At 34.0% G+C, this 18,530-nt stretch overlaps 1 protein-coding gene across 2 annotated transcripts in view; it reads right to left on the minus strand.

Moving 5' to 3' along the window:
- Positions 1–5,640: 5,640 nt before the first annotated feature.
- The window catches only part of Lrp12 (LDL receptor related protein 12), a 95,848-nt gene continuing 82,958 nt past the window's right edge, over positions 5,641–18,530 (minus strand). For both annotated transcript variants that reach the window (XM_046464930.2, XM_046464929.2), the window contains 4 exons: positions 16,098–16,300; positions 13,577–14,681; positions 11,968–12,100; positions 5,641–7,934 (listed from right to left, as the gene is read on the minus strand). In XM_046464930.2, coding sequence (XP_046320886.1) covers positions 7,068–7,934; positions 11,968–12,100; positions 13,577–14,681; positions 16,098–16,300 — 2,308 coding nt within the window. In that variant the 3' untranslated portion in view covers positions 5,641–7,067. The remainder of the gene's footprint in view (positions 7,935–11,967; positions 12,101–13,576; positions 14,682–16,097; positions 16,301–18,530) is intronic.

The raw sequence follows: 18,530 nt of genomic DNA on the forward strand, positions 1-18,530 counted from the left end.
TTTTAATTACTTAATTCTCCAATAGTCCTATTATTATCTCCATCTGAGACAAAAAGAACTGAGTCAACAGTGATTAAGTTACTTGCTGAAGGTCACATGCTAGTAAGAAAAGAATTAAATTCAGGTAATCTGGCTTCACACTTTTGTCCACTACACTGTTGTCCCTAATAAAATTTAAAGTAAATATTTTATAGGTTATGATATCATGCTGCAACAGAAGCTATTTTAAATGTAGTTGAAAAATTACTTCTAATTGCTAAATACTTAACTGCTGAAATGTATATTTAAATGCTATGACTTCTGACTGAATAAGCTAAGGCAAATTGTTTTACCCTGATATTTGTAATAAACAAATATGACATAATTAGCACAGTTGGCATATGACTGAGAAGCTGATATTAACATAAACTCCTAATGAATACAGTAAATTTTTATCCTTAAAATATTAACTATGGCAACTCAGTATTTCTTAGGAATCAGGTACCGTGCTGTGATGGAAGATGTCACAAGTTCTTTGCAACTGTTGCTGTTGTCAAGAGTGGAATCTCTTTCTTTCCCCACTGAATCTGGATTGGCCTTAGTGATCTGACAATTGTGGTAGAAGTAATATTCTAGAACTTCTGAGTCTCAGTCATAAGAAGCTTTACAGTTTCTGCAGAGGTGTAATGAAACACTCCTGGATCACAGCTTCTACGCTCTAAGGAAACACAAGCAGCCAGGAGAGGCCCACCTGGAGAACCCAAGGCTCCTGTTCAAGGTCGCAGCAGCCAGCCATGTAGGTCAGCTCTTTTAGGAACATATCCTCCTACCAAGCTGATGCAGAGCAGGATGAACCAATTCCACTAAGCTCTGCTTGTATTACTGTTTTGTAGTGGCTAAGGTTGCTTTACACATAAAAGTTGGGGGTAGTTTGTTATGCAGCAATAGATGGCCAGAACTGTGCTAAGGCCTTCACCAATGTTCTCTTAATTTATTTCTCACAATAATCTTATGAAGTGGTGAAGCAGACTAAGTACCCCCACCCAAAAGACGCTTGCCATAATTTAGCTTTTCTTCTTGTCAGAAAGATTTTTACAAAGGGTGTCAACAGGTATTGGCAAAAAATTCTGCAGAGAGCATTCTGGTTTGAAGTTTCTCCTTTCCTATAAATGCCAGGTTTGCAGACAAAACATGAAACCTCTATCTAGCTTAAGAATATGGGACAAGGAGTAACATTCCACTGAGTATAAATCTAAAAGAATTTTCAGACTTGAGGTCCAGAGATTTTTAGGGGTTAGCCCCTAGGGACCACTGCAGCTAAAAATAAATCTGCTTCCTGAAAATTCCAGCCTCATCTGTCTTACATCAGTAGCTACCATACTTCAGAGAAGAACCTGAGTCTCAGTGAGCTTGCATGATAATCCAGGTACATCAGCTCCAATGTCAATGGGTATTTCTCCTGATTGATAAATTTCACTTCATTTTATGATCCGTGCTACTCACAAGACAGCTGTTGAGGGAGACATGACTGACATTAAATCTTAGTTCTGTTCTTGGATAAATAGAAGCAAGTTTGTTTCATAGGGTTGTGAAGATTCCAAAGACATATAAAGGACTGTGATGAAGACAGGGACTCAAAAATGAGTAAATATTATCTGCCTGGAAAATTCTTTCCCACAAGTACAGAGCAGATAGTGGTAAAAGGCTCTTAGAAATTGTCTTTGAGAATGGAATGTACACTTACAACATAGAATATATACTCACATTTAGGGGCAGGTAATATTTCAAAAGAAAAGTCAAAAATAATTCTAAGGAAGAAAATCCTGCATTACACGATGGTAAACATGTGTGCATATACCCCTTGTATTTACAAGTGTGTATATGTAACATGGGTATATAACAGATTTACAGAAAGTCTGGAAAGTTTCTCAATAATCAGCTTTTTTACTTCCTCATTTTAAAAGATTTCAACCCCAAAACTTTGTAAATTTCACTTTGCTTTCTTCTACCACCTTGAATGTTGGTACACCTTAGGGAAAAAAACACAATCACAGTCAATTTTCAACTGATGCACTGTCCATATTCAATTTATAATCTATATGCTATTCCTGAACAATAGCTCAAATGCACTGAGTAAAGACATTCCCCTCACTGCCTGCTTCTACCAGTTTTTGAAAATGGGTTCTGCCTGAGTAAAACGGGTCCCATCAAGTTGCTGTCATCTCACTTTGAATTCAGAGGAAAGGGACTGAGGAGAAGGATGAGGCATATTGGATAGAAGGCAGCAAAGAGCTAAACAGCTGTAAACATTACTGGGTCTGCAGAAGGTACTCAATATATACCTCATAAATTGAATGCATGCATTCTTCCTTTATCCTTTAACCTGTCTTACCTATTTATTTCCAGCTTACAGTGGATGAGAGGAAGCAGTAGTAACCAAATCCTCAACAGCTTATAGAGATAGGGCATGAGCCACTGGCCTACAGCACACCTCCGAAACAGCTCTTTTGCTTCTTTCTTCTTCCTTCTCACTAACACTAGTGACTCTGACTGACAGAAGATTGGAAGACCAAGTTACTGCACAGAAGACCTGAACAACAAATTTAGGTAACATCTACTAACATGTATATCCTGTAAAAAGAGAATGCACTTTTAAAAAGTTATCTTGGAATATTTTAAAAATTCAAGACAATATACTTCTAAAAGCATATTTTATATTCATATTGTTTTTGATGCCATAAAAATAAAAGAATCAGAAAACAAAACTATCAGCCACATCAAAATAATCCCATTATTTGGGGAAAAAATGAGGGGGGATTTAAAAAAACAAAAAGAACAACAACAACAACAACAAACTTTTGGGTTAAAGAATAAATAAAAATTGAAACCTAAGGGCTTAGAATATAGCCCTGTGGTAGAGGCTTGCTTAGCACACACAAGACCCTGGGTTTAATCCCCAGAACTGAGAAACAACAAATCCTGAAATTAAAAAACATCTAGAAAATAATAGCTAATTATTTTATTAATAATCAAAATGACAACACTAATGCATCTAAATGGTTTAGCTTATGCAGTACTCAGAATTAAGTCCATGCTTTAAATTTCATATTAATAAGTAAAAAGAAATAAATGAATTGCTAATTGAAAAGAGTTAGGAAAAAAGCATCAAAATAGGCTAACAAAAGCAAAAAAGTAGGAAATTTATTGAAGTAGAAATCAACTAATTAAAAAGAAAAAAAAATAGTGACATACAAGAAATGGATGCTTAACGGAAACAACACACCATGTACACACACATACACACGTCTCTTGTGTCCCTTGTTAGTTGTTCGAGATAGGGTCTTGCTATGTTGCCCAGGCCTTGGGCTCAAGCAATCTTCACCTGTCTCCTAAGTAAATGGAACTAATGGTATGTGTCACCACACCTGGCTAACTTAGTTATCTTAGCCAAGCAATGGAGGAGAAATCATAATACATGAGGAGGAAAGAGTCATATACAGAGGATAACTTTGCTCAACAATAGCCAAATAAATATGAAATGGGTGAAAATGGTGAAAAGGGTGGTTCCTGATAAGATACAAAAACTACATAGACCAATTACCACAGGAAATAACAAGGATTTGTTGAAGAGCTATTTGCCAACTATCTATCAAAACTAGATAATTTCACTGAAATTTTAAGAACCAGAAAATGCCAAAGCTGTTTAAAATGTTCTGAATCATAGCAAAGCAGGAGAATTTTATGCCACTAGATAACATTAATACCAATTTTCTCAAATATAACATGTGCACACACAGACACACATCTATAAACTTATTTCACTGACAAATACAAATATCTCAAATAAAATGGTAAACATAATCTTGCCACAAATTAAAAAATACACATGGCCAAGTAGAGTTTATCTCAGGAATGCAAGGATGAGGATGGTTTAATATTACAAACTATATTAACAAAATTCATCATATTAGGACTGGAGGAGGAGAATGATGAGTACCCCCACAGCTGCTGAAAAGACGTGATAAAATTCAACATGCAGCCTTAAAACCTGTTTAAAATTGGGATCAATGGATAGTCCTTAATATGATTAAATGTATGTATTTCAACCCATTTCATTATAGCCATTGTTATTTAACATTAGTCTAGAAGTATGAGACAATCCAAACAAGACACAAAGTATGCACACTGGAACAAAGGTTACTTATCAGTGGTTGCAGATGACATGATTGTGTAGCTGAAAAAACTCAAATAAGTTAATTGAAATACTATTACAGACTAAAAAAAGGTATCTGGTGGCTAGGTAGAAAATTAACACAGTAAGTCCTCAGCCTTTACATATACCAAAATTAATCTAAATTATAAATGGAAAGGATCACATTAATAATGGTAATAAAATGATGAAATCTATAAGAATAAACTCTTAAAAACATATAAGATCTCTATGTAAAGTAAAATACAAGTGAAAGAAATAACAACAACAAAAAAGCATTAAATAAATAGGTGTCATTTGTAAGGAGGGCACCATGATTTAGATAAAAAGTTTTAACATGATAAGTGTTGTCAAATTCTCTAACTTGTAAAATTAAAACTGGTCCCTCCCCACAAAAATAATAAGTTTTTTGGAATTCAGGCAGTTGATTCTAAAGTTTATATGTAAAAATAAGCAAGAATAGATGAAACATTTTTAAATGATGGTTATTAAAACAATGTATTATTGGTACAAAAAGAGGCAGATCAACTGAAGAGAATAGAATTGTCTATGAACATTATCAATACTGTGGAAATTTACTATATAAATTTCTATTTTAAATTAGTAAAGAAGATTTATTATTTAATAAGTAGTTTTGGGAAAACTAATTGGACTCCTAGGAAAAAAACAAAACAAAATAGTGGCCTAAATTGAGGAGTGATCACTAATTAAAAATAAGGGCTATGGATGGGCTCAGTGGAAGAGTACCTGCCTAGCATGCATGAAGCCCTGGGTTCAATCCCCAGAAACAACAAAAACAAAACAAAACGAAACAACAAAAACATAAAAATCTCCCCTTGAGAAAAGTTGTAGAAAAATGTGCAGCGTAATTTGTATTATGATATATGGTATTCATATGCATATGAATACATTTATACATTATGATATTTCTGGAGGAATATATAAGAATCTGGTGTTGGTAAGTATCTCTATGAAAGGGAACTAAAAGGTGTCAGCAGTAGTTAATTCTCTGAACCAGGAAGATGTATTAATCAATTAAAAAAATAAGTTAAAACATACGCCAGAAAACCAAAAACCTGAGAGTTGACAGTTGGTAGAATCTAGAAGAAGATTAATTTGGGTTAGAATGTGCTAACCCAAATTCTGCCATTATTCTATAGGAGTCTGAAATATATACGAAAATAATATGAAGAGAGAATGGATTGAGTAATTATACAAGATAAAACAATTAGGAGGCAGTTTTCTTAAAGGCAGCGATATTCAGGTCCTTAGGGAATTTTACGTTCGGTATGGGTGTAAGCTACTACTTTACTACAAAGTGGTGAAACAGAATATACTTCCTTTCATTTTTCTCCCCAGATGTATTACATATTTTATGGCCTGAATCTGTATATGAACCAAAATTCAACAAAAATAAATAGCAAATTTGATTTAAAAAGTACCTCAAGGCAATAAAAAAAATCATTTTAATTTCTGATACATATTAAAACATTTTAGTCAGTTCTTCCTGACAGCATAACACGACAAATACACAAGACCTCAAACATGCTTTAAAATGACATTCAGCAAAGTATTTAAAAATTTAATAAATAGCAATAATCACACACAAATACATTTTTCATACTCAATCATTAAGCTACTAAAACAGATGGCTAAAGAATAAATAAACAGGAACTGACAATAAAAAAAAAATAAATGGAGTTTTGCAATTCACTCTACTTTAAAAAGGGGGGCACAATCCGAGTGATTTCTTAATTTGCTTTTCTTCAAGATTATAACACGACCCCCCCCGAGAATAAAATATATTGAAAAAAAAAATCACTCGTACAATAATGCAGTTTTTAAATACAACAAATAAATATGAAACTTGCAAAGCAATATCAAGTTGTAATAAAAATGTTCCCCCAACCCCCCCAAAGCTATGGAAATATATAGTCACTGTGGTAGCAAATAATAGTATTTAAAGTGATAGTGCTTGTGCACTGAACTCATCTGAGACCTTGAAACGATTTTAGTGCAAATCCCTAGGGTCCAACACGAGCATAACCCTATATTAGGGAAAGACATTATCAGTTGGAACTTATCATGTACAATTTTTGTACATATTTTATAAAGTTCAAGATTTAATGCATAGTAGAATATCTTCATCCGCTTAATTCTGTTCCTAAATAGAGATGAAAACAGAAATGACTTGGGATTTTATCATTTGGTTTGTACCATATTAGAATATTAAAATCAACAATAGAAAATCTATAAAAGAGTTTTGTTTTTGCAATTAATTTATCTAATTCTACCAATTACACATCACTGTATGTTAAACGTAAGAGAAAAATTTTGAGGAAGATTTTTTTCCCTTTGACAAATTGATATTGTGATGAACTCCAATAACAGACAAATGTTATACAAACAAAAGAGTGTGAGGATTTGTTTTCTTTTTGTACATTAACAACCTTCACATTTAGTATATTAAGTTACAAGATGTATTGGCAACAGCATAAAAGATTCAATTAAAAGAAGGTATTATTTTGTACAAACCTTTTAAAGTAGGATAGATAAAATGACAGTCAAATGAGTTTAAGCAGCCATATTTCTACTATGAACTACAGTACCAGGATAAAAACAATTAGAAACAAATGGAACAACATTACTGAACAATATGAATACATAATGCAATTTTAGCTGCTAAATTAGTAAACTCTAAGTTCATAGAGTTGCAAGTTGTTTAATTTAACCATGCAGGCTAACATATAATAATAAGAAATCACCCTGCATCTTGTTTTTTCTCTTTTTAAACTAAAACTAGTTTAATTTTAAAGTTAGAAAACAATGAATGGATATTGCTCCAACTTGTATACAATCTCCCTTATGTGATTTGTACCTAACAAAGTAACAAAGCCTCATCATCGCTTGTTTCATTCTTCAGTGTTGCTTCTAAGCAAGTGTCCGGTATCTGGGCAGTGTGGACAATACCACAGCGCTCACAGGGGCCATCTCGATTACTTGGCCTCACTCCAGGGTTTGTTGCACTGTAAGGTTGTCTAAACCCTTGTCCTTGATCTGAGGAAAGATCAAGAAGTGGTCTTGAGCAGTCATTGACATCAATGTCTGAAGCTCCATCAGAAATTGGAATTAGCATTTCAACATCATCATCTTCTTCTCTTCCATTTACCCCATTATCAAGTTGTCTCAAAGGACTTTGGTTCTGATTTACGGAACTTGAACGCCCTAATGTAAAACGTACCCAACGTAGCCCCTGAGTCATACGACTTAATGCACTTGTAAGCTGGTGACGTGCTGGACTTACACTTGGGGGTTCCACACTTGTCACATCCCTTCCATTATCTGTATGACCAGCTCGGGTGTTCTGAGTTGAAGAACTTCCACTTGCTCCCACTGTGGCTTCTACTGCTGTTGTGGGAGGAACTTTTTGGGGCAAAGGAGCTGCAACTCCACCAGATGCTCCTGCTGTATCTCTTCTCTCATTTTCTGTGTCTGTGTCATCAGACTCCACGGAAAACAAACTTCTGTGAGTATGGTTTCTTTCAGGTTCTCTACTGTTACTCTGACTAGGGACAACCTCATCTCCATCTGCTGAAACCAAAGCCAAGGACCCTGAATGACGTGATCTTGCAAAATTAAAAATACGATTCCAAATGTTGCTGGATCTGCCTGCCATAGGAAGCCTGATTGAAGTAAATCCAAGCTGAGATCGTACAGCTAGCCTCAGGTTTTCCAAAACAGAAGCCTACAAAAATAAGAAAGATTTTAAGACAGCTAACAATAAAGTATTGAAATGAAAAACAGTCTTCAGAAACTATTGTGGCTAAAATCCTACTACCCATTGTTACTAGAGTCTAAGGAGGATGAATTAAATTACCTCATTCTTCTTCATTCACCCCTCTACGAAATCTAATCTATAACTTGAATCATTGCTTACTGTATAAAAAACTTCCTTGATACTTAATTTTATACAATCAACTTTATTTACAGTGATATTTAATGTCAATTGATAAGTTATTTTGCTTAAATAAGTTATTTTGCTTAACCTCATATAGTAGTCAATTCCTAAAAGTATACCAAAAGTAGAAAATAAAATTGATACTTCTACAACTAGCAACATAAATGAATTTCTACCATATTTCAATAAGTGACCTACTGTGCCCTATGTGCTTTTTGGTTTTTTGAAATAAAGTATAAGTTAGACTTGATTTACATGGCTGAAACTTTTCCTAAACATGGTGAGAATTACTCTATTCAGAGCTGGTTCTCAACAATTTGTTGAATGAATGAATAATAAGGATTTAATTATATTGTCACAAGTAAAGGAATTAATATACTTTTATTAAAACACAGAAAACAACAAAAACAATAAGAAAAGATAAAGAAATTAACTTGTTTATAGCATTCCACAAAGATTCTTTCTCAATCTTTAAGGATTAAGTTTTACTTTCTACAGTTTAGTATTAAGCTTAAATCATATTATACTTTGAAAAACTGGTAATTTTTAATTAGTATATGTGGAAAGTGGGTACATTGTTCAACGGAAAGAAAATCTATTCTTTTTTCTAGATAAATAGCTAGATTATTTTTTAAATGCACAACATTTAAATAGTCTTTAAGCTCCACCTAGTGGTTATAAAAAGAGTATTCAAACAGAACAAACAGCTTTTATCAAGCTGGCATGTAGCATTTACAATATAGTATTTCTAGGAAATAATGGTGAGTTAATATACTTCTCCTTCAAATGAGAATCTGCTTCCCTGTCAAAACTATCTGTTGCCTCTCCTCTAATAGAGAAAGAAAGAAAGCAAAGAAGGAAGATGTGATAACTTATGTTCTCTATTTGTCTTTGTGATAGGCATTGAATTTATTTGTGATTTCTACATAGGTCATTCCATAGTACTGAGAACATAATTCATGGAAAGCAAAGAAACTACTGTCATAGGAACATTTCATGGTCTAGTTTTAGTAAAGCACAGACTGTCATTAAGAAATGTGAATATCAACATACATGGACTTATAGTACAAATGGGTCAGATTTTTTTCACCAATTGAGGTGATATAAATGTTAATTTAAATAAAAATAGTGATTCACATCCATAGTGCATTTCTCCATAGACGTAGCATCCTCAACATCTAGCATTCAAGTTGAGTGCTGTCTGTATAAAAGGTTAAGATATTCAGGAAGAAACAAAAGTTTCTTTAGTTCTAGCCTCTTGTGTTCTCAGCTGTCACCCATTAAGATCAACAATGTCATCAGCATACTTTAATAATGACTTCAACATTAGGTGAAATTCTCCCTTTAGTTAAAAGTCTGTTTAATTAAAAGATTGCCAATCTAACAGCAGATTCTTTAAGGGGATCTCATGGACATTCTAATTTCCTATGCTATTTTAGCTTAGAAGCAGCAAACATCCCTCAGAAAATATTTCATTTTAAATGAGATAGTAAATTACAATGTTATATTTTTATGAGAGCACTATAATTATATGTATTATGTATTATATTCATTCTGACAAAATAAAACATGCAAGAAATTGGTTTTTAATCCCCATTTCCCCTCTTTCCTTCCTTCCTCCTTCCCGCTCCTCCCTTCCCTTCCTTTCCCTCCTCTCCTCCACTGATTTCCTTTATTAATTTATCTTTGGATGGTATTTTCTGTATATACATACAGGTGAAATTCTTTTTGATACACACACACACACACACACACATACACATACACACGAGATGGTTAAGTTCATTCCATATTTCTTTCCCTTGGTTGTTTTTCTTTTTAAAAGCTGCTACGGAGGGCTGGGGCTGTAGCTCAGTGGCACAGCACTTGCCTAGCATGCGTGAGGCACTGGGTTCGATCCTCAGCACCATATACAGATAAACAAATAAAATAAAGGCATTCTGTTCACCTACAACTACAAAAAAAAAGTACATGTATGGGTGTCAACATATTTTATATACAACCAGAGATATGAAAAATTATGCTGTATACATGTAATAAGAATTGTAATGCATTCCGCTGTCATTTATTTTTTTAAATCAATGAAAAAATAAAGTTCTGAATTTTAAAAAAAGCTGCCATGGAAATCTGATAACTGTATAAAAAAATTTCTAACAAGTTTAATCTCATTATATGAATAAAATCTACTTGATCATTAATGAAAGTAAAGTGCTGTTGGAGTAGAATTCTCTTACAAGGGTAAATCACAGCCTAGAGGATAGGATAGTATGAAGTTAAGTAATGTAATTTTACCCAAAGTCATTTGTCCTTGGTGTCTGTGATCTCTAAACCCATGGAATGCTATGCCTGGTAAAAGTGTTCTTTCCTGAAGGCCTTGGCCCAGCCAGAGAGCAACACTGTGGCTTAGGGTTGTGGCTGAATCATACCAACGATGTGATGTACGGTGGGGGCTTTGGTTAGAAGGGGTTTTAATTAGGTGAGCCTTCCCAGGCTGGTAATATTCCCTGCATATTGTCACACAGCTGTCAACAGAGTCACACATCTTTGTCAACAGAACAACACTCTTCTGTCTCATGTGGTGAAAAGAAAACTGGGAGGTCCAACTTTAGTGCCCTTCTGAACTCTGTCTTATGCATCTCTTCCCTCAGCAGATTTTAATTTGTATCTTTTTCCTAGTAATAACTTGCAATCATGAGTAAGCTTCTGGTGAGTTGAGTCTCTCTAGTGAATTATAAAACATGAGGGTGGTTTGGGGAACCCTCTGAGCTTGTAACTGGTATCAGGAATGAGGGCAGCCTTTTATTGGTTGTGATCCCTGTAACTCCCCAGGGTTCAGGGGCAGCATTTTTGATGGTGAACGGGGTGGATTCTTACCTATAAAGAAATCTTCCCCATGGTAGGACCAATAATATAAAGAAACCACAACCTAGATTTTTTTTTTTCTATTTTGCCTACAGAATTTCAAACAGTGGAACTTGTGAATTATAAATTATCTCTGGAGAAACATTTGAAAAGCACAAATTCTCACCAAGAACTTCCTAGAGGACTCAAGTAAGATGAGAGACTAATCAGAAATTTCATGCATGGAAAGTGGGATTCTTTTCCATTTTGAACAAAATTAAATTATCTCAAATAATATTTAACATTTTTTTTTAAAATTTTGAGGATAATTTGTATTTCTATAATTTATACATTTATACACTGGATAAATTTACAGTTTAAATAAACGTAAACTCTTATGCTTAAAATGAACTCAGGTACATTTTTAAGCGTTGGAAAAGAAAAACTTAAAAATCTGATGAGAAATTTTAAAAATTAAGAAAGATTAATAAAGAATGAGTTACTATATAAAGGAAATGGGTTAAACTCTTATTAAACAGTGTAAAATCTAGTTTAAAAGTTTTCCCTCAAGTGAGATGAAAATGGTGACATCATTTCAATTACTGTTACTTATAGTTGGTTAATCTAGCATGTAATATTACTAGTATATTAATTTTAATACTGATTCTTAAATCTCTGAAATGTTCAAGTAGAAAATAATTTGCTAAAGTTACCCTGAAATTTCAGTGCACTAAATTATCCTAAACAGTAAAATGCCTTAAAAACATACAACCAAATCAAAAGAGTAAAAATTATACTTTTGAATTTTGTAGTATTTTTTAAATATAATGAAAAAAAAGTTAAAATTTAATTTTCCATATATTTAATCCTTGACTTTATTACAAAATCCTAATAGTCAAGGGAGCTTGCTTTACTATATATACAGGTATGGATTTTATTTCAAGAGACACTGAAATAGAAACCAGAAAGTACAATATACCTGATTAGGTGAACAAACAGGAAAATCTTCCACTGGTGGAATTAACCCCTGAGCAATCAACTGTCCATAAGAGGGAGGAGCTTCTCTTCTTAACAATTCTGCTTCCACTCTTGACAACTGGGTTTCAAATGATCTTTGAAAGAAGACAGGGATAAAAAGTGTTTATAAAAAGGCAGGTCAAAGCAGAAAATTTCTATTGTCAGTAATTAAAACAATCTGAATATTAGCATATTTGATTATTTGTAAAGCTTAGTCATACATATAATACATATAATCCCTACACTGGGAATACAAAGATGTAGTAGGCAATGTGTCCACAGGGGGTTTTATACTAGTAGAAGCTGGGATCCCCATGTTTTAATACATTGAAAAGCCTATAAAACATAAAAGGAGAAATAAAAATACTAGATTTTTAAAACCCAAAGCAAGCAGGTAGTTCTAGACACAAGGTAACGTTATTTGAGAGGTCTCAGGGAACACTTATTAAGTTTTTACATTTTTACATTTCTTTTCAGATAAGAGTGAAATGAGTCAACACACTATCTGGAATAGCTGGATCTTGAACTGAAAACCTGACTCTTCACTGTGCTCTTTTCTTACAAAGTGATAAGGAGTTTTCTGGTCATTTATACTTAACCAAAGAGAAGTTGCAGTAGTGGCTATTATGACACTATGCATCAGTGTGACATCTGTTAACTTGGCTGTCTGGTATGCTCTTTGTTAAATCTATTATTTGTAATTCTCCTGGGTCTGAAGATCATTGTTTACACCTCATACATTGTTTACACCTCATAGAGGACCTCTCTGCCATTAAATTCTGAGGTTCAATTTATCCTGCAACACAATGTTGCCCTTTAATGCTTAACCATTTCTCACTGAACTGAGAACTCTGAAGCTCTCAATGAACATCCTTGTGTCTGTCCCATTCTTACCTACTGCATATGTATCTATGCTCCGATCATATGCTCATTCTCCAAGCAGTGCTGGGCATTCTCCTACTCTATATACTTCCCCAGGCTTTTGTTGAGCCCCAGCACCCTTCTCCATCTACATTCTACTTACACATTTAAAATGGCACCTAAATGTGTCATGTGGAAAGCTTCCACATCTCCCTATCAGACTACATTTTTCCGACTTTGATACCACGGTTTCACAGCTCTTACAGCACTTCTGTTTTCGCTGTCTTATTCCATACACCAATGTCTTCCTAACTATAAACTGCTTGAGATTATGCCTTATTTGTTTTCTTTTCACTTGTAGAGTGAATGTACTAGGTTCTCAAATATGTGGAATTATTGAATTAATACATAAAAAACAGGTTAAAATTATATCTGAGAGTTAGAGCTTGCAAAATTTCTGACTGCATTTGAAAACAGGAATTGGTAAATATAGATTGGCTTTCCTCATCTCATAACTTAAGTATTTAGTAGTTTGTGCCTTCAGTCTTAGGTTTTTCACATGGATTTTATAAGTTATAATAGTTATACACCCCTAAACTAACATAAAACAAAAATGTATTGTTAATCCTATTCAAGGACTTGTGGCATACATTTGATCAATGTTTTTACTGCACAGAACATAATCACTATAGTTCTGTCTTGATACTGACCTTCGTTCAAACATTCTCAAAGAATAAAGCTTACAAGTACATCCCAACGCAATGACGAGTAACAGGCCACAGATAAGGCTCCCTATAACGGCTGCAGTTATGACTCTGGTAGGCACAATTACAGGGCAATTCTCTTCATCACTGCCATCACCACAGTCATCTTGAGAATCACACACCCAGCTTTCAAATACACAGCGATTGTTTTTACAATGAAAATTTCCTGGCTGGCAAAAAAAGCAGTTTTTTTCATCTGAACCATTTGGGCAATGGTTTTGGTAGTTGCAGCGATCAGAACGAGGATAACAAACACCATTTCGGGAACATGGAAATTCTTCCTTCTGGCACATGGTACAATTGATCTCATCCCTTCCATTTGGACAATGCCAATACCCATCACATCGTTGCTGCTCAGTGTAACACCCCCAGTTACCTCCACAGGGTATTTCCCATGGCAAACAGAAGCCATCTACTTGGTAAGTAGCATTAAATCCCCTGGCGGCATTTACTTTATCAGCACAAAAATGTACCCTTATCTGTCCAGAAGAAGAAACAACTGTAAGAGGTGCGTGAGAATCAAAAGCAGTTAATACACGTAAAAGTTTGTGTGGATTCTCCTCTAATCCATCATATATTTTGACATAATCACCATAACCAGTACCATCAAGTTTAAAGTCAGTAAATCGTAAAATGACTTTACGATGATCACCAGTGTCTATTAACCAAGTGCAATTGCTTCCAGGAGGATAAAAGTCTGGATAATTGGGAGAATTAAAAGTGCCATAAAAATACTTCAACCATTGCCCACAGGTTGGCACATCACAGTCGATCTCGTCTCCTAGGTCAAGGCAGTCAATGTTCCCATCACATTTTAAAGACTCAGGGAGGCAAGTGTAAACTTTGGTAAAACGGGACAGACACTGGAATTGGTTGTAAGCACAGGGTTGAAAGGAAGCAGCTGTTGGAGGATTAGCTTCTTTGGCACAGATCTCTTCATCGGAACTATCTCCACATTCATCCATGTTATTACATTTCCAGGCTTCTGGTATACACTTTCCATTACCACAACGAAACTGATCACAAGCACAGTTTGGCTCCTCAGATTTTCCTGGTAGGATATAGGTAGTGGGAAATGAATAGGGGGAAAGAAAAAAACATATTTGTCAAAAGGTATATAGTAAGTATTTTTTATAACAAATTTTGATTAATCCTAAGTTATAAGGGTTTTTAAAAAATCTTATAAAAACAGGTTAAGTTATAATGACAAATTAGTACAGGCACTGATTATTCAATAATTCAATTTACTAACTGCCTATTATTTTTCCATAAAGCTCTTTGTATCTTGATCTAAAGAGAGAAGGGATCAATTCTGTTTTGCAGACAGCTATTTTATTATAGAACTTAGTAAAATGATGTAAGATACACGAGCCAATAGGATACACTGCCTAAGAATTTTAAGAAACATTATATAAACATTAAAACTGTGACAAAATTTTTAAATAAAAAAATTAATCTAAAATAATCACCTTTTCAAATATTTTTTTCATATTCTTCTCTAGTTCTTATCTTTATACACAAATATTTTACCACGTACATTATAGCATATCTTACAGATTCATTAGAGACTCAAAGTTTTGCTATGATTATTGCAAGATTAATCTGAAACTGTTTATAATGCTCAATGTAATCATAAGAATAATTTAAATTTTTTAAACTGCAAAATTCTGCACATATTTAAGCCAAAGATACAAATTTATTTATCAAAATAAAACGGGAACAAAAAAAATTTGAGGTGCCTATAAAATTCTAGTTATCTTAATATCATCCTAAGGTATTTAATGACAGCAGATTTCCATAGTCCCCAAAGTGACAATTTTGGGCTAATATGTATTTGTCCAACTCACAACTTATTCACTGGCACATGGGTGACAGAAAATGTGCTTCAAAAGCTAAATGAATATTACAAAGACTAACTTTTTAAGAAAAAATATAAAAAGCATGTAAAATAATTTCAAATATATAAAATAATCTGCAGCAAAAAAATACACTTAACTCTAATGCTATGAATTTTTCACATTTCTATGATACCTGGTCACTATTTTTGAATCCAGTTTAAAAAAAAAGCAAAAGACTTTTCTTTAAAGACAACTACAATTGTGAAACCAGTCCTCTTTTCTTGAAAGTGTAAAAAAACTGGTAATTCACATAGACACAAAAATATTCTGAAGTAACTTTTGCAAAACATGGGAAGGTACTTAATAAGATATTTTTAAAATAAATACATTTAAGACCTTTAAAAAGAAAATGGACTTCAGTTTATAAAATGCTCATTTCATTATTAAGATACAAAACACCTTTTGGAGGCCTAGTTCTAAGGTATTTTAGCTTCTTATCTTCAACCTTGGCTACCTTGAGGATCTACTCATAATTAAATGAACATTATTCAGAAGATTAGCCTTGAAAGTCACTGAGCAGATAATACTCAGAATTTGGTTTGATATCTTTCTTGTTTTTAAAAACACACCTGAAAAATATGCCAGTCTGAAACCTTTTCTAGAGACACTGTCATCTGAATGGAACCTTATCCAGACATGGTCTTGTGAAGAGATATATGGAGGTGGAATTGTGGAACCACAAGCTCTGTAACTTTCAATATTTTTGTATGTTTCTATTGTCAACCAGTCCAAACTGCATCTCCTGGACCCTTGAATATCAAAATCCTGAAAACTACAAAAAAAAAAAAAAAAAAAAAAAAAAAAAAGGTCAGAAAAGTTTCATAATACAAAGTAACTGAAAACTGTATTGTAAACCTCTATATATTCACTGATTCCAGGTAGATAACCAAATTAACAGCAAGAAATACTGCTTCTATGTTCTTAATATTTATATCTTTTCCCCAGACTCCAGAATAGCACTTCTTCATAAATAATACAAAATCCCCAAACAATGCTAAAGAACAGATGATAGCTTGTAGCTTTTATCCCCCTTCTGTGTGCATATTTGGAAAAACTAACATCTAATTCAGGATTTTCTAAATTGTTCTAAGTTTGAACCAGAAGTGCTACTCTGTAATCTGATGAATAGAAGTACACACAGAGAAAGCCGTTTACTAAGAAATACTTTTCCCTATGTTTATTGGCAATTTCTATCTTTTCCTATGTACTGACTTGCTATATGCCTTCATCTATGAAATTTTTTCTTATTTAAGAATTCTTTACACATTATAAACATGTTCAACTGTAAGATACATGTATGAGACGTGTTCATTCACCCACATTCATATTCTTTCCAATAGCCGGTGTGATGGCATCCCTCGTTATGGTTCTATTGTGCACTTTCCTTAAGACTAACTACACTGAACATCTTTTCATGGGTTTATTGGCCTTTCATATTTCTTCTAAGACACTTCTGTCCAAGTCTTTTAGCCATTTAAAAAATTTAGTTTTTTTTTTACTTATAAAAATTCTTTTGATATTCTGGATTAAAGTTCTCTGTTAGATATGTATATTACTAATACTCCTCTAGTCTATGGTTTGCTTTTTCATTTTCTTAATGAAATCATTTAATATGCAGAAGTTTTCAATTTTGTTTTTGACAAAGTCTAATTCATTATTTTTTCCTCTGTATTTAGTGCTTTTAGTGTCTTCCCTTTAAGATACTTTTGCTTACCCCAAGGTCTCAAAGGTACTCACAATGTTTTTCTTTTACATTTTAGAATTGTAGCTTTTATATTTAAAGCTATGGCTTATCTTGAATTAACTTCTGTGTGTCCTCAAGTAGGGGTTGAGATTCTTTCCATTACTCTTATATTTATGTAGAACACAGAATATACAGTACAAGTTTTTGTTTTATCACAGTTAAATTACTATCTGATCATCCTCAACTTATGGAATTCAGTTTTACATTGTGTTTGAGTAGGTTAGTTCTTGCTTCAATCTTCAATCTTCAGTAAATTCTTAGTTTTAAGACATTGTCTTTACTTGAAAACGTATAGTACTTCCAGAGTTTTGATAAAAATTCCAAGGTATTTTATAAAGTCTGTTATGGTTTGGATATGGGTGCCCCCCAAAAGCTCCTTTCCTGCATGTTCAGAGGCAAAATGATTGGATTATGAGAGGTGTAACCTAAACAGTCCATCCTAACTGTAGGCAGGCAGGGTATAGTTGGAGGAGGTTGGTTACTGGGGGTATACCCTGGAAGGGCACACCCTACCTGAGGCCCCTTCCTCCAGTTTGTTTACTGGCTTTCACAAACTGAACAGTTTTCCTCCAATGCCACTGCCCTTCTGCCATGATGTTCTGCCCCACCTTGGGCTCAAAGTGATGGAATAGGCCGACCACTGACAAAATCTCTGAAACCACTGAGCCAAAATAAACTTTTCCTCCTCTAAGTCATTCTTGTCAGGTATTCTGGTCATAGCAGAGCGATACTAAGGTGACTAATAGGAAACAACTTTCAAACTCTAAACTCTGTATCCCCTACAATGGACAGGATTCAAACTTCGAACTTCTCCTCAGCTGTGCACACGCATGCCAAAAATCCTTGCACAGTCTTTTCAGCCTTCACCTCTTAGCTTCCAGAGCATTCCTTTGAGTTTGCTTTAAGCAAGGTTCATGGATCAGCCAAGGACTTGAGGAGAATTTATATGCATATATAATGGCCTCCTGCTTTTCAACTCTCTCCTTTCCAGGGACTTGCCTTTAGTTTTCAGCCATTTCAGCAGTTCCAACTCTATCTTTTGGTGCCCAAATGACAAGACCATGGCAATCTGCTAGAGTTCTGGTTACTCTAAACTGCATAGACTATCAAGAATCTTCAGGGAGCTGGTGGAAAAAAAGCCTCTCTTGCCTAGTGCAGTTTCTTCTTTCAAAGGTGAAATCCTCTCCAGTTTCTGTCAGTTGTTTAATTACTCTTCACTGACTTCAATTTTTGGTTTTTGTTTCGTAATTTTACCCAG

The sequence above is a fragment of the Marmota monax genome, unplaced genomic scaffold (genome assembly GCF_021218885.2).
Source record: "Marmota monax isolate L192 unplaced genomic scaffold, Marmota_monax_Labrador192_F-V1.1 WCK01_AAM20220418_F8-fsc00003, whole genome shotgun sequence".
In the NCBI taxonomy this organism is placed as follows: domain Eukaryota; kingdom Metazoa; phylum Chordata; class Mammalia; order Rodentia; family Sciuridae; genus Marmota; species Marmota monax.